The sequence below is a fragment of the Gadus chalcogrammus genome, chromosome 7, assembly GCF_026213295.1.
Source record: "Gadus chalcogrammus isolate NIFS_2021 chromosome 7, NIFS_Gcha_1.0, whole genome shotgun sequence".
Lineage (NCBI taxonomy): Eukaryota > Metazoa > Chordata > Actinopteri > Gadiformes > Gadidae > Gadus > Gadus chalcogrammus.
The window spans coordinates 8,147,335-8,173,274 of record NC_079418.1 but is presented as its reverse complement, the minus strand read 5'-3'; the positions used below and the strand labels follow the sequence as shown (position 1 = coordinate 8,173,274).

General features: G+C 46.9%; 1 protein-coding gene across 1 annotated transcript; it reads right to left on the bottom strand.

Moving 5' to 3' along the window:
- Positions 1 to 4,740: 4,740 nt before the first annotated feature.
- On the bottom strand, positions 4,741 to 25,605 carry LOC130385942 (epithelial cell-transforming sequence 2 oncogene-like). Its single transcript, XM_056594727.1, has 22 exons — positions 25,405 to 25,605; positions 24,002 to 24,114; positions 22,973 to 23,135; positions 22,284 to 22,510; positions 21,399 to 21,631; positions 21,086 to 21,120; positions 20,356 to 20,521; positions 18,083 to 18,211; positions 17,739 to 17,831; positions 15,886 to 15,956; positions 15,711 to 15,846; positions 15,289 to 15,392; positions 14,869 to 15,030; positions 13,784 to 13,870; positions 12,936 to 13,045; positions 12,670 to 12,817; positions 10,496 to 10,569; positions 6,769 to 6,925; positions 6,346 to 6,411; positions 6,150 to 6,238; positions 5,068 to 5,240; positions 4,741 to 4,950 (listed from the first exon to the last, which is right to left on the bottom strand). Exons 1-22 carry the CDS (start codon positions 25,603 to 25,605, stop codon positions 4,817 to 4,819), a joined length of 2,871 nt encoding a protein of 956 aa, XP_056450702.1. The 3' UTR covers positions 4,741 to 4,816.
- Between the last annotated feature and the right edge of the window lie 335 nt (positions 25,606 to 25,940).

Genomic DNA, 25,940 nt, shown 5'->3' with positions numbered 1-25,940 from the left:
CTCATCCTCTCTCCCTCCCTCCCTCCCTCGCTTTCACCTCCCACTCCCTCCCTCCCTTCCTCACTCACTCCCTTCTTCATTCCTCCCTCCCTCTTGTCCCTCCCCCCTCCCTCCCCCCCTTACCTGGTTCAAAATGGCAGACTCAATCCCAACTGTCTCCCTCCCCAGGTATCGGCCGAAGCACTCCGTCGGTCAGGCCCCACCCGAATCCCCAAACCCAGGGGGTGCGGCTCCCCCAAGGGCAACCCAAACCCGGGGGTGGCCCCGGGGCCGCAGACCCCCAGGGGGCTGAAGACCAGGGGCCCAATGACGCAAGGGAAAGACCTCCTCAATGCCAAGACTACAACAATCCCCGGCACTGCCTCCATCAACAATAACAACCCCAACTTAGCCAATAGGAAGCTGTGAGATCTCTCTCTCTCTCTCTCTCTCTCTCTCTCTCTCTCTCTCTCTCTCTCTCTCTCTCTCTCTCTCTCTCTCTCTCTCTCTCTTAGAATATTTGTAATTCTGTGTTAGAAGTTGTTAGCTAACTAGCTAACTTTCCGACATTTCATCATCATCCTCATCGTCATCCGCTTATCCGGGGTCGGGTCGCGGGGGGAGCAGCTCAAGCAGGGGGCCCCAGACTTCCCTTTCCCGGGCCACATTGACCAGCTCTGACGGGGGGATCCCGAGGCGTTCCCAGGCCAGTGTTGAGATATAATCTCTCCACCTAGTCCTGGGTCTTCCCCGAGGTCTCCTCCCCACTGGACGTGCCTGAAACACCTCCCAAGGAAGGCGCCCAGTGGGCATCCTTACCAGATGCCCGAACCACCTCAGCTGACTCCTTTCTAAGTAAAGGAGCAGCGGCTCTAATCCGAGTTCCTCAGGGATGGCTGAGCTTCTCACCCTATCCCTAAGGGAGACGCCAGCCACCCTTCTGAGAAAACTCATCTCGGCTTTCATCTCGGCTATCGAGAGCTTTGCCTTGCGGCTCAGCTCTCTTTTCGTTACAACGGTGCGGTAAAGCGAACGCAATACCGCCCCCGCTGCTCAGATTCTCCGGCCAATCTCACGCTCCATAGTACCCTCACTCGCGAACAAGACCCCGAGGTACTTGAACTCCTTCACTTGGTAATTGGCACACACTCTCTGGTCCCCCTTTTTGAACAGGGGAAACACCACCCCGGTTTGCCACTCCTTTGGCACTGTACCCGACTCCCACGCGATGTTGAATAGGCGTGTCAACCATGACAGCCCCTCAACACCCAGAGCCTTTAGCATTTCTGGCTGGATCTCATCAATCCCTGGGGCTTTGCCACTGCGGAGATGTTTGACTACCTCAGTGACCTCCACCAGGGAAATTGACGACGAAACACCATCAACCTCGAGCTCTGCCTCCAACATAGAGGGCGTGTTATTCGGATTCAGGAGTTCCTCAAAATGTTCCTTCCAACGTCCGACGACCTCCTCAGTTGAGGTCAACAGAGTCCCATCCTTACTGTACACAGCTTGGATGGTTCCCCGTTTCCCCCTCCTGAGGTGCCGGATAGTCTTCCAGAAACACTTTGGTGCCGACCGAAAGTCCTTCTCCATGGCCTCTCCGAACTTCTCCCATACCCGCTGCTTAGCCTCCGACACAGCAGCTGCTGCAGCCCTTCGAGCCTGTCGGTACCCTGCAACCGAGTCAGGAGTCCTCCAGGATAACATATCCCGGAAGGCCTCCTTCTTCAGTCGGACGGCTTCCCTGACCACCGGTGTCCACCACGGTGTCCGAGGGTTACCGCCCCTTGAGGAGCCTAAGACCCTGAGGCCACAGCTAGCCACCGCAGCTTCAGCAATGGAGGCTTTGAACACCGCCCACTCCGGCTCAATGCCCCCAACCTCCACAGGAATGCCAGAAAAACTCCGCCGGAGGTGTGAGTTGAAGATACCTAGGACGGGGGCCTCCTCCAGACGTTCCCAGTTCACCCGCACTACTCGTTTGGGCTTACCAGGTCTATCCGGAAATTTCCCCCATTCCCTGATCCAACTCACAACCAGATGGTGGTCGGTTGACAGTTCCGCCCCTCTCTTTACCCGAGTGTCCAAAACATGCGGCCTCAGATCAGATGACACGATCACGAAATCGATCATCGATCTTCGGCCTAGGGTACTCTGGTACCAGGTACACTTATGAGCACGCTTATGTTCGAACATGGTGTTTGTTATGGATAATCCATGACTAGCACAGAAGTCCAATAACAAACGACCGCTCGGGTTTAGATCAGGGAGGCCGTTCCTCCCCACCACGCCTCTCCAGGTGTCTCCATCGTTGCCCACGTGGGCGTTGAAGTCTCCCAGCAGAACTACGGAGTCCCCTACTGGAGCCCCATACAGGACTCCATTCAGGGTCTCCAAGAAGGCCGAGTACTCTGAGCTGCTATTTGGTGCATACGCACAAACAACAGTCAGAGTTTTCCCCCCTACAACCCTTAGGCGCAGGGAGGCGACCCGCTCGTCTACCGGGGTAAACTCCAACACCGCGGCGCTCAGCCGGGGATTTATGAGTATCCCCACACCCGCCCGGCGCCTCACGCCCTCGGCAACTCCGGAGAAGAATAGAGTCCAACCCTTATCCAGGAGTACGGTACCAGAGCTGAGACTGTGCGTGGAGGTAAGCCCCACCAGATCTAACTGATAGCGCTCCACCTCCCTCACAAGCTCCGGTTCCTTTCCCCACAGCGAGGTGACGTTCCACGTCCCCAGAGCCAGCTTCTGCCGCCCGGGTCTGGTCCGTCGAGACCCCTGACCTTCGCTGCCACCCATGTGGCTGCGCACCCGACCCCAACGGGTCTTCCCACAGGTGGTGGGCCCATGGGATGAAGAAAGGGGGGGTGCCACGTAGTTTGTTCGGGCTGTGCCCGACCGGGCTCCGTGGCAAACCCGGCCACCAGGCGCTCGCCATCGAGCCCTCCGTCTGGGCCTGGCTCCAGACGGGGGCCCCGGGCTTCCTCCGGGCCGGGTCACATCTCCTCTTTTTCCGTTATTCATTGGAGTTTTTTGAACCATTCTTAGTCTGGCCCCTCACCTGAGACCACTCTGCCATGAGAGACCCCACAGACCCCCAGGGGGCTGAAGACCAGGGGCCCAATGACGCAAGGGAAAGACCTCCTCAATGCCAAGACTACAACAATCCCCGGCACTGCCTCCATCAACAATAACAACCCCAACTTAGCCAATAAAAAGCTGTGAGATCTCTCTCTCTCTCTCTCAAACCGTGAGTTTGTGATCCGTTACACCCCTACTGCTTAACCTTTTATTATATACATTATATTTCTGTCTGTTTTTAAGTCAGTTGGATCTTCATGGGTTCTGTGATGAGACTTTAACAACGCTATTGTACGTCGCACACGAAGCACGCGAAAACGTTAGGATCAACATATAATCTTCCAGCATATTCTCTCTCTCTCTCTCTCTCTCTCTCTCTCTCTCTCTCTCTCTCTCTCTCTCTCTCTCTCTCTCTCTCTCTCTCTCTCTCTCTCTCTCTCTCTCTCTCTCTTAGAATATTTGTAATTCTGTGTTAGAAGTTGTTAGCTAACTAGCTAACTTTCCGACATTTATTATACATTAATATAGTGGACTAACTAGCATATACTGATCATACACTGACTGTTATCCTATACTTACTGTTCTGAAGCCTATTCTACAACGTGATACGATGTTCCATGAATGTTAAGTGATTTTATCTTTTAAAAGGCATTCGGTGAGTTATTATAGAGGCATTAAGGCAAGAGATCTTTTCGTAAATAGGTAAACTTTAATTATTTTAGACATTTTGAGTATTTTTATTTACAGACAAGATGTAAACGCTGTGTGGACATTTATCGGATAAAATGTTTGTTTATTGTGAATGTCAGTTTCGTTGCGAACTAACCTATTAACAAACTTATTCAACTCTCAGGTTTGGGTTCAAATCAACGTATTTTAGAAAGAGGTGTTTTAAATGTAAAACAGAGCTGTGTTGATAAAATGTTGTCAGTCATTAGCAATAATCTGTCATGTGTAACATTTTTGCTATTTTCGTTGATCAATAAAGATTAATTTCATACCTTTTACTAAATGAACACTTTCAAATTCAAATTTCTAAAGATAAAACTAGATAAAATACACATGCTTTTTTTTTTTTTTTAAGCTTTGAAAAAGAGCATTTAAACACATACTGTGTTATTATTATACTGTATTACTAAATCAGATGAATAAATGCTCGTATCAACATGGAGAAGTGCATCGGCTTGCCTTGTGCAAATGTTTTTTTATTGATAACAACATTGGCATATACTGATCAAAACACGACGATACAAAAAAAAAGCCTATAGTGCAATTAAACGATGAACATACAAACATACTGCCTTGAACATAGCAGTCAGGCTACTGCTTCTTTGTTTTGAGCCAAAGAAAACAATATATAAACGGCGTTAATCGCGCGATAAAAAAATTAACGCCGTAGAAATTGGTTTGCGTTAACGCCGTTAACAACGCGTTTAACTGACAGCACTAGTAAAAAGCAATTCTTACTCAAAGCAAACTTGATTGCTCAGTTTTTCAAACACTGTTACTCAGGTATTTATACAAGCATAAACGGATGAATGCTAAATGGTCTGCATTTATAGAGCGCTGTTCTAACCAGTGGTCACTCAAAGCGCTGCACAATATTGCCTAACATTCACCCACACATTCACACACCGACGGCGGAGTCAACCATGCAGGGCGACAGCCAGCTCGTCAGGAGCTGTTAGGGTACTGAGGTGGCGTGTCATGTAGTGGGCGTGTCCCCAGATCGACCTGATTGGACGCATCACCCCTGTGGTGTGAGGGCGGCGAGAGCGGCCGATCGCAGCGCAGACAGGAAGCACTCCGAGTCCTCGGCTCGCTCGGTTGAGCACGCCCACGAACGAGACGGACCCTCCAGGATGAAGGCATTGTGGACGTCTGGGGCGAGAGAGAGAGAGAGAGAGAGAGAGAGAGAGAGAGCGAAAGAGCAAGTGAGAAAGCGAGCGAGCGAGCCAGTGAATGACTGAGTGAGAGAGTGTGCACACACATACTCACAGCGGGAGTGTGTGATCTCGCGGGCGTCCAGGCAGCCGAGGGCGACCGAGGCCAGGAAGGTGTGTGTGGTGTGTTGGGCGAGCGAGAAGGGGGCGTGGTCCACACTCCTCTTCGTCAGGACGAGGGCGTCGTTGAAGAGGAAGAGGCCGAGGTCACACACCTGCTGGTAGGTCCTGCACACACACACACACACACACACACACACACACACACACACACACACACACACACACACACACACACACACACACACACACACAGGGATACACACACAGAGAGACAGATGCACACACACTCACACAGGGACACAGACACACAGGGACAAACACGCATGTACACACACACGCAAACTCACACATAGACACACGCACGCACACACAAAGAAACAAACGCACAAACACACACAGAAACACAAAAGCAGAAATGAACGAAAACACAAATTAAAGTTTAAAATAAAACACAAAATGCAGACACACAAATACACACATAAACATTGAGTAAGTATATAACACACACGTGACACACAGAAACACACATAATATTGACACACACACACACACATCATTGACACACACACACAACATTGACACACACACTCACAAAATTGACACTCACACAAACACAACATTGACACACGCACAGACAAACTCACGTGTGTGTGTGTGTGTGTGTGTGTGTGTGTGTGTGTGTGTGTGTGTGTGTGTGTGTGTGTGTGTGTGTGTGTGTGTGTGTGTGTGTGTGTGTCACAGACATCATTTACACACACACAAACGACATTGACAAACAATTGACACATACAACATTGACACACACACACAACCTTGACAATTATAACATTGGCACACACAAACACACACGTAACATTGACACACACACACAATTGACACACACACACACACACACATACGTTTGTGTCTGTCTGTGTCTGTCTGTCCGTCTGTCTGTGTGTGTGTGTGTGTGTGTCTGTGTGTGTGTGTGTCTGTATGTGTGTGTCTGTGTGTGTGTCTGTGTGTGTGTGTGTGTGTGTCCGTGTCTGTGTCTGTGTCTGTATCTGTGTGTGTGTGTGGCGCGTTGTCCCTCACCTCAGGGAGTGGGGGAGGTCTTCCCCAGGGCTCTGGAGCAAGGCAGCGTCCTGGGTCAGGATGAGCTGCCTGTCCCCCTCACGGAGGTCCTGACACACACACACACAGGGGAATTTAAGAAAGAAAGAATGACAGAGAGAGACACTATAGTCAGAGAGAGCGAGAGAGAGAGAGAGAGACCAGAGTAGAGTCTTACCGGACAGCCCTTGATCTCTCTCTGGGTTTCCTCCATCAGTCGGTCTCTCTCCGAGCTACTCTTCATCTGAGGAAGAGATAGTGTTGATCATATAGTGGTGCGCTGTGATTGGAGGGATGTGATTGGAGGGATGTGATTGGTGGGCTGTGATTGGAGCGTTATGTGTTTCCATGTTGAATGTGTGTGTTGTTTATCCGTGTCTCAACATCTGTTGTGAGTGTGTGTGTGTATGTATTGTAATTTTGTGTCTCCACAAGTGTATGTGTGTTTATGTGTTGTAATTTTGTGTGTCTCCACTAGTGTGTATTTATTTGTGTGTCTGATTGATTCTCTCTCTCTTTCTCTCTCCTGGGCTGCGATTGGTGCTTTTCAATTGGATTGCTGTGATTGGTGCGTTGCGTTCGCTGGGCTCTGATTGGTCACCTTACGTATGAACTCGCGGTGGCGCGTCATGGCAACGAGGGCGTGGGCCAGGGGGGCGTGGTCAGGGTGGTCTTGGGGCGTGGTCAGAGAGAGAGCCTGGAGCAGAGTGACGTACTCCTCCAGCCGCCAGAGAGGGGAGAGCAGCAGCTCTGGGAGGCTTCACACACACACACACACACACACACACACACACACACACACACACACACACACACACACACACACACACACACACACACACACACACACACGTGGAGAAAGAGTAACGTAATAACAGACAGACACACACGGAGACAGGCATACACAAACACACCCACACACACACACACGGAGACACACAAGTGGAGACACGAAGACACACAAACGGAGACACACAGACATGTGGAAACACACAAATACATGTGGAGACACACACAGACACACACACAACATGGAGACACATGTGCAGACACGTGGAAACACACACACATACATGTGGAGACACACAGACACACACAAGGTGACACACACATATGTGCAGACACACATGTGGAAACACACGCACACGAAGACACACACACATGTGGAGACACACACACAAATGCGGAGAGACACATTTTAACTTCTTTATTTATGTTCGCAATTCATAATAAATATAAGTAAGGAAATAAATGTTGGAGATTCAAAACATTGCTCAGGCATGATCCAGCAATGTGGGTATGATGACAGTCCAAACAGCAGATTATGGATACACACAACACCTTCGCTCCCAAATGAGGCAACTTCCAATAATGGAGGATATTGAACATAAGATGGCAAGTTGTTTTGCCCTTGCTTTTGCCAAAGATAACTACAAGATAATGACATTTATAGCCAAGGCCAGATCCTTGTTGTACTTTGTTGATATTTTACCAGCTTTGTTTAGTAAGCCTCCTCTAGACTTGAATCAAAACAGCATCCTACTCCCAGAATGAACAAATTTATATAGAGCTCGTAAGCACGCCCCTTCCCGTAGACCCCTCATGCGACCTCTGGGCGAGGAAAATTAGAATGGGAGTCAATGGAAAGAAATGTATTATTTTCTGATCCCAGTTATTTAATGCCTTGGATTACACATATGTTTTGTGTGGGTCCAAATAATAATTTTTCAAGTAAGAGTTTGACCGTTTATTGTGCAATTGTTCAGTTAAAGGCTGTAGAGAAAACACAATGAGAACGACTACACGTCTCGTATGGGACGTCACGCTCCCTGCGACTGGCGTGGACAAGACCGACAATCTCCCCATCCTAACCGAAACTCTCAGCATGCAATGGTTTTTACCTCTTTCGATGCCGTTATACCGGGCTCGGGCTTGATTTTCTGGGCCCGATCTAAGCTCTACCCTATTTTAACAGTCTGAAATGCAAGTGAGAAGCGCAAAACGGAAGTAGCTTTGTGGGTCGCTGCCGCTGTTGTGATTATACGGGCGGATTAATGACTCTTGCACCCGACGCAAATCTAAAAAGGGTTGCCCCAAAGTAGCCTAATTAACCTTAGGTGTGGTTTGGGCGTAACATGCAATAAACCAATGAGAAGGTAATCTCCCATCCCCTTTAAGAGCCATGAGCGCATTTGAATCTGACAAATTTATATTTTGACGTTTGCAGCGTTTGCAGTCTCCGATGAGACAGATGCATGACCACATGAATTGTAAACTTCAAATGGCTCAATTTATGGCCAAATAATATGGCCTAATTCACAATAGCGTTTTTTTCTACAACTTCCAAAATACTGAGTCGTCATGTAAATTTCGGCAAAGAAAACTTAACACACATATGATATGTGGTCCTGTGGCCGCAACTGTTGGTCTATTTAATGATATGCGGCAATACATTAACACACATCGTTTCTTTACCAGTATTGTAAACATTATCATTATCGACTTGTGCTCCTAATATGCATGTGTTCCCCCGTTAATGTACATAACCATGGACTGTATTATGCGTTACGTGTTTGGTTTGCGTGCGTTCAAACAGATGGAGGCACGCATGCGCGCCGGCATTCATTCATTCTTTTTAACACTCACTCGCAGTAAAACTATGTTTTCTCACGACCAAATTCTCAGAAATCCTTAAAGTTATTGGCTTGTACACGATGTCTGTCAGGAAAATATGTGTTTTCTGTACGGTGTTTGCAGATGCATTGATTTGAATACAACTTACCCATTTATCATCTGTTCTTTCCCAAATAATTTAACCAATGTTATCATTTACCGTAAAAGGAGATTTTGTATTGGAAGGCTGGGATATAGGCTACTTTGCTCGAGTTTATTATTGTTATTATTATCATTATTTTAACGCATGGCATAGCCTACTACACTGTTCATTCATGCAGTCCCTATGGGAAAAAAAAGTGTGTATAGCCTACTGGTGTGTAAGCTTATGTTGCAGTTCCGACCTGCCATGGTACTCAAAATAGCGCTATCCGCAAGTGCACTTAGACCAGGTATTTGTCGGTCAGTTGCGCAACTGCTTTATCGATCTATAAGATAGCATCATGTATCATTTGTGCCGGAACACGCCTCTGCTTTTCGCCAACACGCCTCTCAGGGCGCAAGTTTAGCGGCTCAGGATTGCTGTGGGGGAAAATCGGCTTTGCGCTGGTTGCAAAGTAGCAAAGATATATGCGTTGGTGTAGAAAGTCAATTGCGTTCGATGCAAGATAGGGCCCATGTCCACAATCCTATCATGCCTGGATATATAAAGACCTTTGTTAAAATGCAGCCGTTTAATTATATGTGGATATGGATTCGATTTTCTGCGCCTTTCCATGATGCATGCATAATGGGGAGTGGGAACGAGCAGTGGCGTAGATTGGCGTGGGGACCTAAAGACGACTGAAATGTCCCCACCAATATTCAGATTGAAACGAAGGAAAAGCGCCTCATGCGGTACACAAAGGGTTAAATTCCCACTGGTTCGGTCGCGGCTTGGCACGCAAGGAAAGTTCCTCTGCGTCATTCGTTTGCTACCGTCCACTGGTAGATCAGCCTACCAGCCTACCCAGTGGACTGTAGAAAACGTTGCTCATGTATTCGTCAAACATCTAGATTCTAGGCGGACACGCCTACTTGTGATGCCAGAAGGGGCAGATTTTCAAAACGGCTTGTAACGGCTAATCACACTCACACCTGGTGGCATGTCATGGTACCTTTAATAAATTGGACAGCCTAGTGGCGATGCAAGTTCATTCAAAGTCTGGAACTCCTAAGGCCCCCTCACGTCTGCTGTGAAGAAGGACGTCGAGGGTTGTACGACAGTTCGGACCGAGCCATCCTCTCACTGTCTGAACCGTTTTCTTGTTGAAGTCCTGCAGGACCTTTCGTTATATATGCACACTGGCGGATAAGTGTTTCACTTTTGATAGAGCCATCCGTCTGATGGCTCTATCAGAGACAAACAAACAAATGTGGAGACACACACACACACACACACACACACACACACACACACACACACACACACACACACACACACACACACACAAACATGTGGAGACACACACGTAAAACACACGTACAAACACAACACATGAGGATACACACACATTCAACATGTAGACACGTACAGCACAAACACAAGACACACAAATCCAAACACACCACACAGAAACAACATGGACACACAATTTAAAATGGAAAACACGACAATTGAAATGTAATCAATCATGTATTAGATGATGTAGAAGGTTAAGTGTCTGTGTGTGTACCTCAACATGTGCGTCGCTATCGTTCTGTCTGCCCTCTTCAGGAATGCCCGGAAGGCCGGGATCTTCTCCCTGCACTGTGACACACACACACACACACACACACACACACACACACACACACACACACACACACACACACACACACACACACACACACACACACACACACACACACACACACACACACACACACACACACACACATTAAGCAACATTTGCAAAATCTAAAAATGTAATGTTTGAATGAGTGAATGTCTGATGTTTGATTGGGTGAATGAGTGAAAGTATGAATAGCTAAATGCTTGCATATGTGTATAAGTGAGAAAGTGAACAGCTGGATGATAAAAAGAGTGAATTTAATCATGTGTGAATGTGTGGATGAGTGAAAGACTGAACAAGTGAATGACTGAATGCCTGCTCAAGGGTTCAAGTGAACTGATTCATTATTGACTGAGAGGATGAGTGAAAGAGTGAATCATGAATGCCTTCAAAATGTTCAAGTTGAATCATTTGTGTGGATGAGTGAAAGAGTGAACGAGTGAATGGGTGAATAAGTGAACGCCTGCAAATAAGTTTAAGATGTGGGATGTGTCTTGTCACCAATTCTCTTTTCTATATACACAAATGAGATCCCCTGCAAGATCACTGGACTAAAACTATTCAAATATGCTGGTGACATGCCGTTGGTGGTCAACCTGACAGACGAGCACACCCTGTCCACTTCCAGGCAGTATGTCAGCACCATGGCCCTGTGGTTCAAGGAGAGCTCACTGCAACTAAACATCAGCAAGACCAAAGAACTGTGTTGATAGGTGCTGGGCACCCGAAACCCCACATCCACTCTCCACACCTTTAAGGCTGGAGGGGCAAGTGGTTGAACAGGTTAAACATTTCAAGTACCTTGGCACCCATATTGACCACCGCCTGTCCTTCACCCAGCACGGAGACAGAGTTTACAAAAAAGCGCAACATGTGTCCCCTGAGGGGGACACAACAATGTGTCCCCTGAGGAAGCTGAAAGGGTTCGATGTCAGAAAGGTCATTTCATTAACGGTTTATCAGACGCTGATCGGATCTGTCATCTCCTTCAACATTACATCTTGGCACAGCTTCCTAGCAAGCAGATGCCAGGGAAAACTGGCTAGGATAATTAAGCAGGCAAACAAGATAACCAGCATCCAACAAAAACAGCTTTCAGACTTGCACACTCAAGCAGTGGAAAGGAAGACCAATTCCATTCTCCTGGATCCCTCCCACCCCCTCCACGGCTGTTTTGAGCTGCTTCCATCAGGCAGGAGTGCCTCTAGCCAAAAAATCTCTGCACAAAATCCTTCACACCCAAGGCAATACACACAGACAACAAACTTTTTACAGAAGCACCACATACACACAATTAGAGAACAGATTGCCTTCAATCAAAGAAAATATTCTAATATGGCAACATGTTGGACAAATATAGCTTTTGAACTTTGATCTTTAAGTCTACAAGTGAACAGAATTCTAATTGAATGAGCGGATGATAAAATTAGTAAATGATTGTGTGGATGAGTGTAGGGGTGAATGAGTGAATAAGTGATTGCCTAGAAGTGTTCAAGTGATCAAGTGAACAGATTCATTGTTGAATGAGTGGATTAGTTAAAGGAATCCTTTGTAATTTTGTGAAAGAATGAATGAGTAAATGAGTGAAAGGATGAATAAGTGAATGCCTCCTCAAGTGTTAAACTGATTCAATATCGACTGAGACGATTTAAAAAGTTTAAAAAAGTTTAAAAAGTAAAAAATTATGTGAGTGTGTGGACGAGTGAACGAGGGTTCAAGTAAACAGACTCATTAGTCAATGAGTGGATGATCAAATTAGTAAATGTTATCAATTGTGAATATGTAGATGTGTAAAGGAGTGAATGAGTGAGTGTGAATAAGTGAATGCCTGCACAAGTGTTCGAATGAACAAGTGAACAACTGATTCATTGTCGATCGAGTGAATGAGTAAATTGAATAATTTGTTATTTTGTTGAGTGACAAAGTGAAATGGTGAAAGAGTGAAAGAGTAAACGAGTGAATTAGTGGACAACTGATTCTTATTAAATGAGTGGATTGATTCATTTGTGATTGAGTGGACGATTGCAAGGGTGAACGTGTGAGTGAGTGAGAGGGTTGGGGGCGTGTCCACCGACCTCGTCCACGGCCCTCAGAGCGGAGGGGTACTGGTGGAGGTAGTTGAGGTAGAGGCGGAGCTTAGAGCAGAGCTGGAGGAGGACTGCCCCCACACACTGACCGGGGCCCCAGAGGGCCAGCCGGGGCCCCAGGGCCCGCAGGAATGCCCTGCAGACACACACACACAGTCAGACACACACACACACACACACACACACACACACACACACACACACACACACGCACACACACACGCACGCACACACGCGCGCACACACACACACACCTGTTGAGGTGCAGGATTTGCTCCACAGGGCTGAGGATCACATGGACACTGGCCTGGCTGATGATTGGTCGATTAGAGTCCACCGCCGCAGTGAGGGGCTCGTGGTACACCTGAGACACACACACACACACACACACACACACACACACACACACACACACACACACACACACACACACAAACACACATACATATACACACACACACACACACACACACACACACACACACACACACACACACACACACACACACACACACACACACAAACAGTCAGACAAACACACACACAAGCAGTCAGACACACACTCAGTCAGACACACATACACACACAAACTCAGAAATATAATTGACTAAATTATTAAGTAATACAAATTATGCTAAATCCCTATGGATTTAACATAATCCATAGGGTACCTATGATAATGTGCCTGTACCTTTAAGACAGTAATGTAATGTCTATATGTAATACGCAAGGGATAATATATAGAACGCCAGTCATTATCGGGAAAATAAGCCCTGAAGGGACTTATTTTCGATACTGACCGGCGACGTTCTATACATTATCCCGCTTATTACACGGCTGCTTGCCAAAACGGTTGATGTTGAGGCCGCTTAGCAACCGAATGCGCTGGGGTTGATAAATTACCGGACTACTTGCGGAGTAATACCAAAGACCAGAATCAGATGCAAAAAATCCCCTTTCCTTGACAGCGGTCATTATATGCTTAGCAACGGTCAATTATCGTAAAAGAATTCACAACAGAGTGTTCCACAGCATTGAGAAGAGCTGTATAATAAAGTAATATAATCCATAGGGTACCTTATATATATTAATGTGTCTGTACCTTTAAGACAGAGGCCAGTCTGGACTGGTATTGCTGCTCACTGTGATACAACTCCTTCACCACCGCCCCCCTCCAGTCTAGAGCCATCTAGAGGGAGGGATAGAGGGAGGGGGAGAGAGAGAGAGAGGGAGAGAGAGTAAGTGAGTGAGGGAGTAAGAGAGAGAGGGAGAGAAAGCGAGAGCAACAGAGAGGGAGAGGGATGAGAGTAGGGATGGGAATTGATAAGAATTTCACGATTCCGATTCCAATTCCGATTCTGCTTATCGATCCGATTCCTTATCAATTCTCTTATCGATTCTCATTGGGTGAGAAAATAAGTATAAATGTGTTTGTTTGCATTACATCTCTTTAATATCTGATCAGAAGTGCTTCTAGTATTAGGAAATTGTACATTTTCAAATCAATTGGTCTAGAAGAAAAAATATATGTTTCGCTTTTTAAGCCCAAATGCCATCATTATGTGCCATACAACTAAAAACACAGACTGAAAACAGCCAAGTAAGAGCTTGTGCCTTTTGGAATTCTAACAGTGCTCATTTGCATTCAACTTGTAACAAAATTAAACTGACACTCAGTTATCACGCTGTTGAACGCTGATTGGCTGTCATCACGACAAAAACTTGTCATCGGTTTTCTCCCGCGAAAAACTCGCCCTTATACGCGTCTCTACGTTCACTTTGTATGGGATCTTGTCGCCCCGTCGCGTTTGGTGTGAACGCACAATGCGATTCTTCCTCGGCGGCGACATGTTTGCTGCGTTCTGAACCAAATCAAAGCAGCGTGTGTGTGACGTCACGACGCATTTACCGCGACCGGAACCGATAAGCGGAATCGTTAAGCAGGCTTGCTAACGATTCCAAGGAATCGGTTGACTCGGAACCGGTTCTGAACAAGAACCGGTTCTCGATTCCCATCCCTAGATGAGAGTGAGCGAGAGCGAGATAGACAGACAGAGATGTCAATGTTAGCAACTATCGTCAGACCCTTAATTTCAGCTGAACCAAAGAGCGCTCTCAGAAAGGATGGGGGGAGGGAGGGAGGAAGAGAGGGAGGGAGGGAGGGAGGGAGGATCAAACCCGACCCACCTGAGCCAGCTCAGGTAAAGGGGCGGGGCCAGCCCTTAGGAGGTCTTCTCCCCCCTCTGTCCCCCTGTCCTCCGAGTCTGTGGGCTGTCCGTCCTCCTTCACCTCCTCTTCCTCCTCACTCCGTCGGGACAGGAACGCCGCCAGCGACCGCAGCGGCCGAGTCTGGAGCACCACAAACACACAAACACACAGTTCAAAAACAACTAATAAAAAATGTTTTATTAACAAGGTTAAGGGATGCTGCCGTAACCATGGCGATCCCCATTCCACCCCCGTAAGTGAGTGAGAGGGGGAGAATCAGGGGGAGAGAGAGAGAGCAAGAGCGAGAGAGAGACAGTGAGAGAGAAAGCGAGAGAGAAAGCGAAAGACAGAGAGAGAGAGATTGAGTGAGTTGACAGTAACCACGGCGATTCATCCCACCTCCGCCCCCCCCTTCAGCACGGACAGCCCCTCGATCAGAGCCCGGGTCAGGGGGGCAGAGACACACACGTCCTCCAGGGACACCCTGTCCCACAGGAAGTGACCTAACACGGCACAGGAAGTGGGGGACGAGGGTCAGGTGGGGATTTGTCACGCGGTGTGTGTATTTGTTTAATTGTGTTTTTGTGTGTTCGCGTTTTTGTTTGCATGATTGTGTGATTTTTTTGCACGTGTGTTTGCATGTTAATTTCTGTGAAAACACACGTGTGTGTGTTTGCATGCTTGCATGTTGCATGTTTGTATGTTTGTGTGTTTGCGTCTGTTTGTGCGTTTGATTGTTGTGTATTTGCTTGCGCATTTGTTTGTTTGCGTATTTGTTTGTGAATTAGTGTGTTTGTGCGTCTGTGTGTGTATCCACCCACCCAGGGCACGGCCCCGGGCCTCCAGGCTGACCCCGTGCAACCGGGGCCCCAAGAGGCCCCTGAGTTCCCCCAGGGCCTCCTCCATCCACTGGGCCTGGAGGCACCACCCCCTCAGCACGGCCTCATGGACGTAGCATAGCGCGTGGGCCCCGCCCCCCTCTTCAAGTTCCTCCTCTTCCTCAAGCTCCTCCTCCTCCTCACGCACACGGAGGTGACGGCTGCTGCTGGACGTCCATCTACTCAAGACTAGATGGGGGGAAGAGACATGTATCGATTCCAATTATTTCTGATAAATGTAATAATTCCGAGAAACATAATATTCGATGTCAGGCAAGTACAGAGGTCTCCAACCCGCGACTCGGGAGCTAAATTCGGCTCTTACCCCCCTCTACCGTGGCTCCCTGTAGCATCAATTTTTTTTATTAGTAAATAACTTTATATTTGCTATTTCAGAGGGAACACCTTTTTTTAGATCAAGTTGTTACTGTGCCGCTAAATAGTGAAAATAAAATCTTTTCATAATTTGTCAACAAAGGTATCCTCCTGATATATTATATTTGATGAAATGAAAATGAAATGTCTATTTGGATGGTAGAGGTTGCGGACCCCTGGGCTAGTACAACACAGACTTGTTTTTGAGGGGAGTCCTGTGTATCAGCCAGGCGATTGGCTGAGCTCAATGGCTGTTTCCCAATGTCAAGGAAGCATGCTCAACGGCCGCCCTTTTAAGGACGCTACGTCATAGAACGCCGACAAGCACTGTTCCAATGTTGAGGACACTCGAAAGCCACGCCATTTTTGCGTCCTTTGTTTTTGAGAATTCCGAGATTTTTCAAGGATGCATCGCTGCATCCTAGACGAGCCAAAACTACCCACAATCCTCTGCGTTCACTGGGCGGGTTCTTGAAAATGGCAGAGAAGTACACGTTCAAACGAAGTGAAGTTATATTAGTTTTCAGAAATATTTTGTGCCGTATTGCTTTTTATAGATTCATCATGTTAATGCAAATAATCAAGCCTAAAGACCTGTGCCACTTTTCAAACGTTTTTGCAACTTAATGATACGTTGCTATATTATGCATGGACGTAGCTGGTGTTAAACACCACTGTCACCAATGTCAATTTACTCGCTCACAAGATTACATTATTTATGTATACCTATTTATGTTTGTGTTGAATCGTTTTTTTTAGGGTCAGCCCAGCAAACGGAGGCTTTTGTGCGCCTTAGGGTGGCGCACAAACATTTGTTTGCCGGTGGAAGGGATAGTGCCACTATCCAATGTTGTAAAATTAATGCACAACCGATCATTTGCAATGTTTGTAATTTTTAATGAACGTATATAATTGGATTTTATATGATATACTTATGTGTTCAAAGCACTGGTAGATTGTAGGCATATATGAATGAATGAATCAGATCAGTTAAATAATATATCCAAATAAATACACGTTTATCATCTCTTTCTTTGTCTTTTCCCCCCTGCATAATAGTAATCAACCGTACTGTAAATGTGATGCATGAATTAAGTTCTCAGACAATTTCACTTAGTTTTATAAAAATTTAATGGATTTTCCTTTTAATAAAGACAATTCGATCAACCACAACAAAGCTTTTGTGACTTCCCCAAAGAGGCTCCATGCGAAGGAGACATGACCGCATTCATAACAGACAAAAGTCAAATAAATATCGATCAGCTTGATTGCTGCCATGTTTTATTCATAACCGCACATGTGTGTACAAGCGGACACGCAGTATTAAAAAGCGGAAGCGCTTTCACACTACCAAGTCGTTCCCAAAGTCTGACGTTACAAACGCTAGGAAGCACTCGAGCTAGCACTCTAGTCTCATCTCCATAGGACGCGACTAGCAAGGACGCGTCCTAGCAAGGCTGCAGCCTTCACTTTGGGAAACAGCCAATGAGTCCGTCCCGCCGGAGATCTAATTGGACAGGCGCGCCCAGGTGCTCGTTAACCGACCCAGGTGTTGAAGCTAGTTTTAACGGTAACACTGAGGTAAAGTCTACTAACTGTTCTGGAAGCTTCCGGTGGCCAGCCCCATGGGAGCACAGACCTCCAGACCGGTGATGGTGGACAGGGTCAACATGAGAGCGACCCCTCTGGCTGGGAGGGGGAGGTACAAGACATAATGAATAATGCTTAATATTAGCTTTTCTGAAGGACTTACTTACTTTACTTTGAATTAGTATAAAAAGTATATATACTTCGAAGCATATCATTAGAATGGAGAAAGATGTGTTCTGAGAGCATCACATTCTTCTTTAAAGTTCAGAGATGTGTGTGTGTGTGGGGGAGAAAGAGAGTGTGAATGAGTGAGAACGAGTGTGCATGCGTGAGTGTGTGTGTCTACAGACCAGAGGCAGCGAGGGGTGAAAAGATATCCACCCCTCCTCCTTTTTCACTTGGTATGACCCAGCCACACATTCTCTCCCAGAAGTCCCTGGTGCTGGGGACCAGCACACTCTGCTCTGACAGGCTGACACCTGGAAGGTCAAAGGTCAAAAGTTAAAGGTATCCTTAAAGTGGTAGTTCGGAATTTCGGACATAGGGGCTGTTTCCCAATGTCAAGGAAGCATGCTCAACGGCCGCCGTTTTAAGGACGCTACGTCATCGAACGCCGACAAGCACTGTTCCAATGTTGAGGACACTCGAAATACGCCCCCTTTTCGGGTACTTCGTTTTTGAGAATTCCGAGATTTTTCAAGGATGCATCGCTGCATCCTAGACGAGCCAAAACTACCCACAATCCTCTGCGTTCACTGGGCGGGTTCTTGAAAATGGCAGAGCAGTAGGCTACACGTTCAAATGAAGTGAAGTTATATTAGTTTTCAGAAATATTTTGTGCCGTATTGCTTTTTATAGATTCATCATGTTAATGCAAATAATCAAGCCTAAAGACCTGTGCCACTTTTCAAACGTTTTTGCAACTTAATGATTGCTATATTTTGCATGGACGTAGCTGGTGTTAAACACCACTGTCACCAATGTCAATTTACTCGCTCACAAGATTACATTATTAATGTAGGCCTATACCTATTTATGTTTGTGTTGAATCGTTTTTTTTAGGGTCAGCCCAGCAAACGGAGGCTTTTGTGCGCCTTAGGGTGGCGCACAAACATGTTTACCGGTGGAAGGGATAGTGCCACTATCCAATGTTGTAAAATGAATGCACAACCGATCATTTGCAATGTTTGTAATTTTTAAGGAACGTATATAATTGTATTTTATATGATATACTTATGTGTTCAAAGCACTGGTAGATTGTAGGCATATATGAATGAATGAATCGGATCAGTTAAATAATATATCCAAATAAATACACGTTTATCATCTCTTTCTTTGTCTTTTCCCCCCTGCATAATAGTAGTCAACCGTACTGTAAATGTGATGCATGAATTAAGTTCTCAGACAATTTCACTTAGTTTTATAAAAATTGAATGAATTTTCCTTTTAATAAAGACAATTCGATCAACCACAACAAAGCTTTTGTGACTTCCCCAAAGAGGCTCCATGCGAAGGAGACATGACCGCATTCATAACAGACAAAAGTCAAATAAATATCGATCAGCTTGATTGCTGCCATGTTTTATTCAAAAGCGCACATGTGTTTACAAGCTGACACGCAGTATTAAAATGCGGAAGCGGAAGCGCTTCCACACTACCAAGTCGTTCCCAAAGTCAGACGTTACAAACGCTAGGAAGCACTAGAGCTAGCACTCTAGTCTCATCTCCATAGGACGCGACTAGCAAGGACGCGTCCTAGCAAGGCTGCAGCCTTCACTTTGGGAAACAGCCAGGGCCTGATTCCCAAGTTAGCCTTGGTGTTCTTTATCATTGGAGATAGTTTTCCACCCATTTCATTCAGTCCTTCTAGTTGCAGAGTTCGCTCGTGCTCCTGCTAATAAAACAGTCTTACCCACTCCACAGTACACCCGAGGTAAATCAATTATAACGCCAGACTATAGATGTAAATGTCTGTGTTGATAGAATAATGTTAGAAATAAAACTAACCTTGTATCGCATGAATCATCGCGTTTTGAGGGACTACTTTCTCAGCAGCAGCGGAATTTAACCTAGGTATCAGTCTGCCGCTGCTGTAGCCTACTACCAGGAATATAACGCTGCTGCTGAGACACAGCAAATCCCTCAAAATGGAATGCAAGGTTGGTTTTATTTCTAACATTATTCTATCAACAGACATTTACATCGACTGTCTGGCGTTATAGTTGATTTGCCTCGGGTGTAATGTGGAGTGGGTAAAACTGTTTTATTAGCAGGCTAGTATTGCCCGTTGCCTTGCGCTAGCCTAGCACGCGCAAACTCTGCAACTTGAAGGACTGAATGAATTATGTTCAAAACTGTCTCCAATAAAGAACACCAATGCTAACTTGGGAATCAGGCCCTATGTCCAAAATCTCTTTTTCTCGATTATGCCCACACAGCTGAAAACTGTTGAATGAAAGTGAGTTTTCATGGCAACCATGAAATTGCCTGGTTGACCCCAAACTTTTGAACGCATGCAAAGTCAGTGCCTAACGCCTCTTATGACGTCATGCTTCTCCTAATCCCCCTCATCATCATATTTGTCATGTTTTCTGTGTCACTTTGTGTGGGGTCGGTTCCTCACCGCGGACCACCTGCAGTTCCTCCGTGCCTCCGGGGCAGAGGAGGCCGAGCCGGCAGGCGGCGCGCCCAGCCAGGACCCTCTGCAGCTGGGCTAGGAGGGCCGGAAGGGTGCCCCTCTGGTCGTAGAGAACCAGCACCACCTCTGACCTGGTACCACACATCACCAGCTGGAGGGGGGGTGGAAGAGAGAGAGAGAGAGAGAGAGAGAGAGAGAGAGAGAGAGAGAGAGAGAGAGAGAGAGAGAGAGAGAGAGAGAGAGAGAGAGAGAGAGAGAGAGAGAGAGTTCTATTGAGTCGCGCACCAAAACCTTCCCCTGTGACGCACCCACGACTTAACTTTTTGTTTTGACCGTGATAAGAGTTTGTTGGCTGATATTGAGATATTGTGTCAAAACATGACAATTTCACGTGCCATGGTGTCAACTCTTCAATCTTGACTTGGAGAGTCGTGATGCACTAAATCTGCGCAGACCATGCTTCTTCAAAATAGTTAACTACTTTAACGGCACAGACAGTTAAAGTTTGGTATGTACGATCTTTAAAAAAGACACCCTGTTATTTCACATAGGCATTTGACCGAGGGAACTGGGAGCCTCGGAGGCGGGACTTAATTCTTCAGAGGTCTATACCATGCAATAACCCTCTACCTGTGATTGGACGAGAGAGAGAGAGAGAGAGAGAGAGAGAGAGAGAGAGAGAGAGAGAGAGAGAGAGAGAGAGGCGGGGATCCACCTCGTAGGCGGGGATCCTGTTGGACACCAGCAGCACTGGGACGGGGGGGTTTAGAGGGGGAGGAGGGGGTGTAGAGAGGGTGGAGGTCAGCTCTCCCTCTCTTCTGCTCCGTCTGTGATGGAGGAAGGGAGATGGACAGGATCAAAACATAACAATGTCTTAAAGGGACAGACAGACAGACAGACAGACAGACAGACAGACAGACAGACAGACAGACAGACAGACAGACAGACAGACAGACAGACAGACAGACAGACAGACAGACAGACAGACAGACAGACAGACAGACAGACAGACAGGCAGACAGGCAGACGGACAGACAGGATCTCAACCACCAACCCGAGTCCTCCAGACATCATGGCGGCTCTCCCAGCCCTCAGCGATGACCCAGCCGTCCCCTTCCCCTCTCTGTGTCTCAGCCCCACCCCGGGGACCACACCCTCTCCCGCTGAGCTCCAGGACGGCCAGGGGCAACCGCTCACCGTCTCCTCAGGGACGGGCCACCGCGGGTGGGCCGCGGAGGGCAGGCGACTGCCCCAGGCCCGCCTGGTCCTCAGACGCAGGCCTGTAGGAGAGAAGAGGAGTCAATTAAATTAAATTCAATAAAGGTTCATAGGCAATCTAAATATACATTTGCATTGCCAAAGCAGGTGAACAATATAATAAAAAGGTCTCTCTTTCTCTCTGTTTAGACTGGGTATTTCCCTCCCTCTTAATCTTTTTTTTTATTTTCTCCCTTTCTCTCCATTTTTTCTACCTCTCTCCCCGTTTCTCTCCAGTTCTCCCCCCTTTCCCTCCATTTTCTTTTCTCTCTCTCCCCCTTTCCCTCTATTGTCATTTTGTCTCCCTTTCTCTCGCCGCCTTTCTCACCTATTTCATTTTGTCTCCATTCTTCTCTCCCCCTTCCTCTTCCCCATTTTCATTTTCTCTCCCTTTTTTTCTTCCCTTTACTCTGTCCCCTTTTCTCTCTATTGTTAATTTGTCTTCCTTTCTATCGAGCCCTTTCTCACCAATTTCATTGTCTCAATTCTTCTCTCCCCTTCCTCTCTCCCCCATTTTCTCTATTTTAATTTTGTCTCCCTTCCCCCCCCCCCCCTTTCTCTCCATTTTATTTTTTTTCTCCCTTTCTCTCTCCCCTTTACTCTCTACCCCTTTCTCTCAATTTAAATTGTTTCTCCCTTTCCATCTCCCCCCTAACTCCCCCTTCTCCTGGTGCAGTCTCTCTCTGATGAACTCTCTCCTCCTCTCCTCCTCCTCCTCCTCCACCTCCTCCCAGACCCTAAGAGGGGGGGTGTCGGCCGGGCTCCAGTCCAGGGTGGAGACGCAGGAGACATAGTGGTCCCTCCAGGCCCCTCCCTCCCTCACCCCGGGGGAGTAAGGGAGGAACCACCCCCGACGGAGGCACCGGCCGGACCATAGGCAGTCCTAAAGGGGGGAGGGAGGGGAGAGGGGGGGAGAGAGAGAATGAGAGGGAGGGGGGAGAGAAGTGGGGGAGATGGGGGAGAGAGAGGAGGGAGAGAGAGAGAGAGAGAAAGGGTGGTGAGAGGGGAGAGACAAAGCGAGACAGAGACAGAGACAGAGACAGAGACAGAGACAGAAAGTGAGAGAGAGGGAGAGACAAAAATAGAGGGAATCGCAGAGGGAGAGAGAGAGGGGGAAGAGAGGGGGGGAGAGAAAGAGGATTAGAGAGAAAGAGAGAGGGAAGAGGGAGCGACAGACAGTTAGAAACAGACAGAGAGATGGAGAGAGACGGAGAGAGAGTCAGTCAGGACAGATCATACCTCATCTCCCAAATCAGTCTTAAAAGTAAATCCAAAGTCTGGCGGCCACTATGATACTGCCATGGAGAGGTCAGCAGGCCCCTGACCCCTGACCTTGACCCCTCACCTGCTCGGCCAGGCTCCTCCAGTGCCAGCTGACCTGGGCGGCGGCGGCGAGGTCGCGGGGGGAGAGGAAGGACAGGACGTAGAGGCCCAGGAACCGAGGCAGCACGGCGGTGAAGTCCACCCGGACCACCGGGAGGGAGGCCATCAGCCAGTCCCGGCAGAGCCTGAAGGGTCAGGGGTCAAAGGTCAGTCCCTGAGGAATCTAGGTTCAAGAGGTCAAAGGTTAAACCCTGAGGAATCTAGGTTCAAGAGGTCAAATGGTTAATCCCTGATGAATCTAGACCCAGAGATCAAAGGTTCAACCCTGAGGAATCTAGGTTCAAGAGGTCAAAAGGTTAATCCCTGATGAATCCAGGCTCTTGGGTTCATCAGACAAAGGTTAAACCATGCAGAACCCTGGGGGGTCAGGGGTGAAAGGTCAGTCCCTGATAAATCTTGTCCCAGAGGTCCGAGAGGTCAAAGGTTAATCTTTAGAGACCCTGAGGAATCTTGACCCAGAGGTCAAAGGTTAATAACTGATTAATCCAGGCCCAGAGGTCAAATGTCAATCCCTGATGATTCTAGAGACAGGTCCTAGAGGATAAAGATCTATCCCTGAGGAATCTAGACCCAGATGTCATAGGGGTCAAAGGTCAATCCCTGAGTAATCTAGGTTCAAGAGTTCAAAGGTTAATGCCTGAGGAAGCTAGACCCAGAGGTCTAGGGGTCAAATGTCAGTCCCTGATGAATCTAGGCCCAGAGGTTCAAGGTTCAGTATAAAGGGCAATCTCTCCACAGATGCATAAGGTAACGCTTTATGGACAGATTTGTCCTCTAGATGGCGACAGAACCCCAAAAACCGAGCCTCTTTAAAACTGCAATTTCAACTGGCCTCACATTACTTTGATTTAAACTGGTTTGGATTGAGTTTTATGGCTCTCACGCGTTCGCTTGACCACGTGACATAATAAAACCACACTATTTCTCTATATTGCCTCTAAATTTGACGTTAATTGATGGGTGACAATTGACGGGTGTAAAAAAAGTTTACTTGAGCTGTGATTGGCTGCACCTCGTCAGCAGCGCGTGCAGCAGCTGCTTCCGTTGCGCGTCGCTCCAGAGATCGAACCAATGGAGGAGCAGAACACTGCGCTCCTGGAACAACTGATGAACACAGAAAACGGGATTAATGCAACATTAAATATATAGATAATAGATTATAAATAACTCAGTATCCTCGTTAAAATCTCTTAAAACTCACTTTTATTTTATGGATTATCCTTACTGATGGCATTTCGTGTACTATTCAAATTAATTTATCGTATTTTATCTGCTTTATTATACATTTTGGATCTTATTTTATTGCATTGCATCTTGTAATGTCTTGGATGGGTAACTCCAGGCCACTTTGCAACAACATCCAGTAGGCTATGTTAAAATTTGCATCAAAAACAACCTGCGTGTTGATGGAATGCACTTTCTTCCTATTGACGAACACGTCCTCGTCTTTTGATGGCGCAATTATTTTTATGTGCGTCCCCTCAATAGCACCGACCAAACCGGGCATACCTGCAATTGCCATGAAGTTGGCTTTGATCCTGTGTAATTGTTGAATGTCCAAAGGAAAGTTTATGGCACGGCTGACTGATGGTTGCGATAATTTTAAATCGTCGGCATTGCAAAGTTGCATTTCCCCTGTTGCTTAATAACGTAGTGTGGCCAAACATTTTATTTCGGGACTAATAAGATTATTCCTGTTAGTCGGGGATGTTATTGCATCGCGCATTAACTCCACAACAAGTTGAATAACCTAACATTTCGTCTCGCAGGCATTTTACGATTCTTTGTGAATAGGTCTTAGGAGTCCTCTTGAGGACTTTTAAGCTCTCCTAGACTTAGGTGCTACTTTTAGGCCTAAAATACTTTGTGAATAGGAGTTACTCCTAAATTCGCCAGTTAGGACCTACTTTTAGCCCTAAGATCCTTTGTGAATACGGCCCCAGATGTGCGCTCCACTTCGGCCACTACTTAATTGCATAATTAATCATTTGAACAGCCGTGACGCGTTTCCATTGGTTCAATTGTCAATTGTCAGTCAATGGAAATGTAAATATGCATAAAACAATTAGGCTACATAGGCATATATGTCTATTATAAAGACCTGTAGGACTCCTTGATTACATTTTAGGGGGAAATTATTAACTGTAAATCCACTTCCAGAGGGCAATGAGTAACAAAACACGCAGTTTTAAATCAAAGCGAGTTGAGCTAACATTAGTTTCACAATATATCCAACAAACATCTTACATTCTAACTTTGCAATAACAACCAGTCCTATTGAACATAAAAGTGATAACACACTTCACTCCCAGCCTCTCATAACTCACCACCACCGCCCCCGTGGTGATCGCCTATTACCCAACCGGAGCCTCGTCGCTCTCTCCCCGCACGCACCTGCTGGTTGGATGGCTTGTGGACCAGTGGAGTCCACGCGCTAAAGCGAGTCCCGGACGAGCCCCGACCCGGTCCGGGGGTCCGTCCAGTCTGAGGAGGCGTCCGGACTGACTTCAATTCGTAATCGGTGCTGGCGAGCTGCCACTGCTTCACGGAATGGGGGAGAGATCCGCTTGTTACTTCGTCGAGACGCGTCTCCATTTTAAACCCACTTCTACGCTCAAAAATGACCTGTGTTTAGATTCATACGCATGCACTGCACTTGTAAAGTTTGCGCTGTGTGTGTGTGTGTGTGTGTGTGTGCGTGTGCGTGTGCGTGTGCGTGTGCGTGTGCGTGTGTGTGTGTGTGTGTGTGTTAATAGAGGAGGTCCGCCCTCTACCTAGTCTCCGTTTCCTTAGAAACGCACGAAAACACAGCGAAGACATTCCTGCACACATTCGAGGAGTCTGGGTAACTTGAGTCGACCTATGGAGTGACTGAATTTCCGTTATCATGTTTCAGACTCCGCCTCCATCATCATACATCTTTAAAAAGG

Coding starts and splice junctions, on each gene's coding strand:
- LOC130385942 (XM_056594727.1), bottom strand. CDS start 25,605: ATGGAGACGCGTCTCGACGAAGTAACAAGCGGATCTCTCCCCCATTCC. Junction 23,136..24,001: donor TGCAGCCAATCACAGCTCAA/GTAAACTTTTTT, acceptor CTGACCCTTCAG/GCTCTGCCGGGACTGGCTGA. Junction 13,046..13,783: donor GACTGGCCTCTGTCTTAAAG/GTACAGACACAT, acceptor TGTGTGTCTCAG/GTGTACCACGAGCCCCTCAC.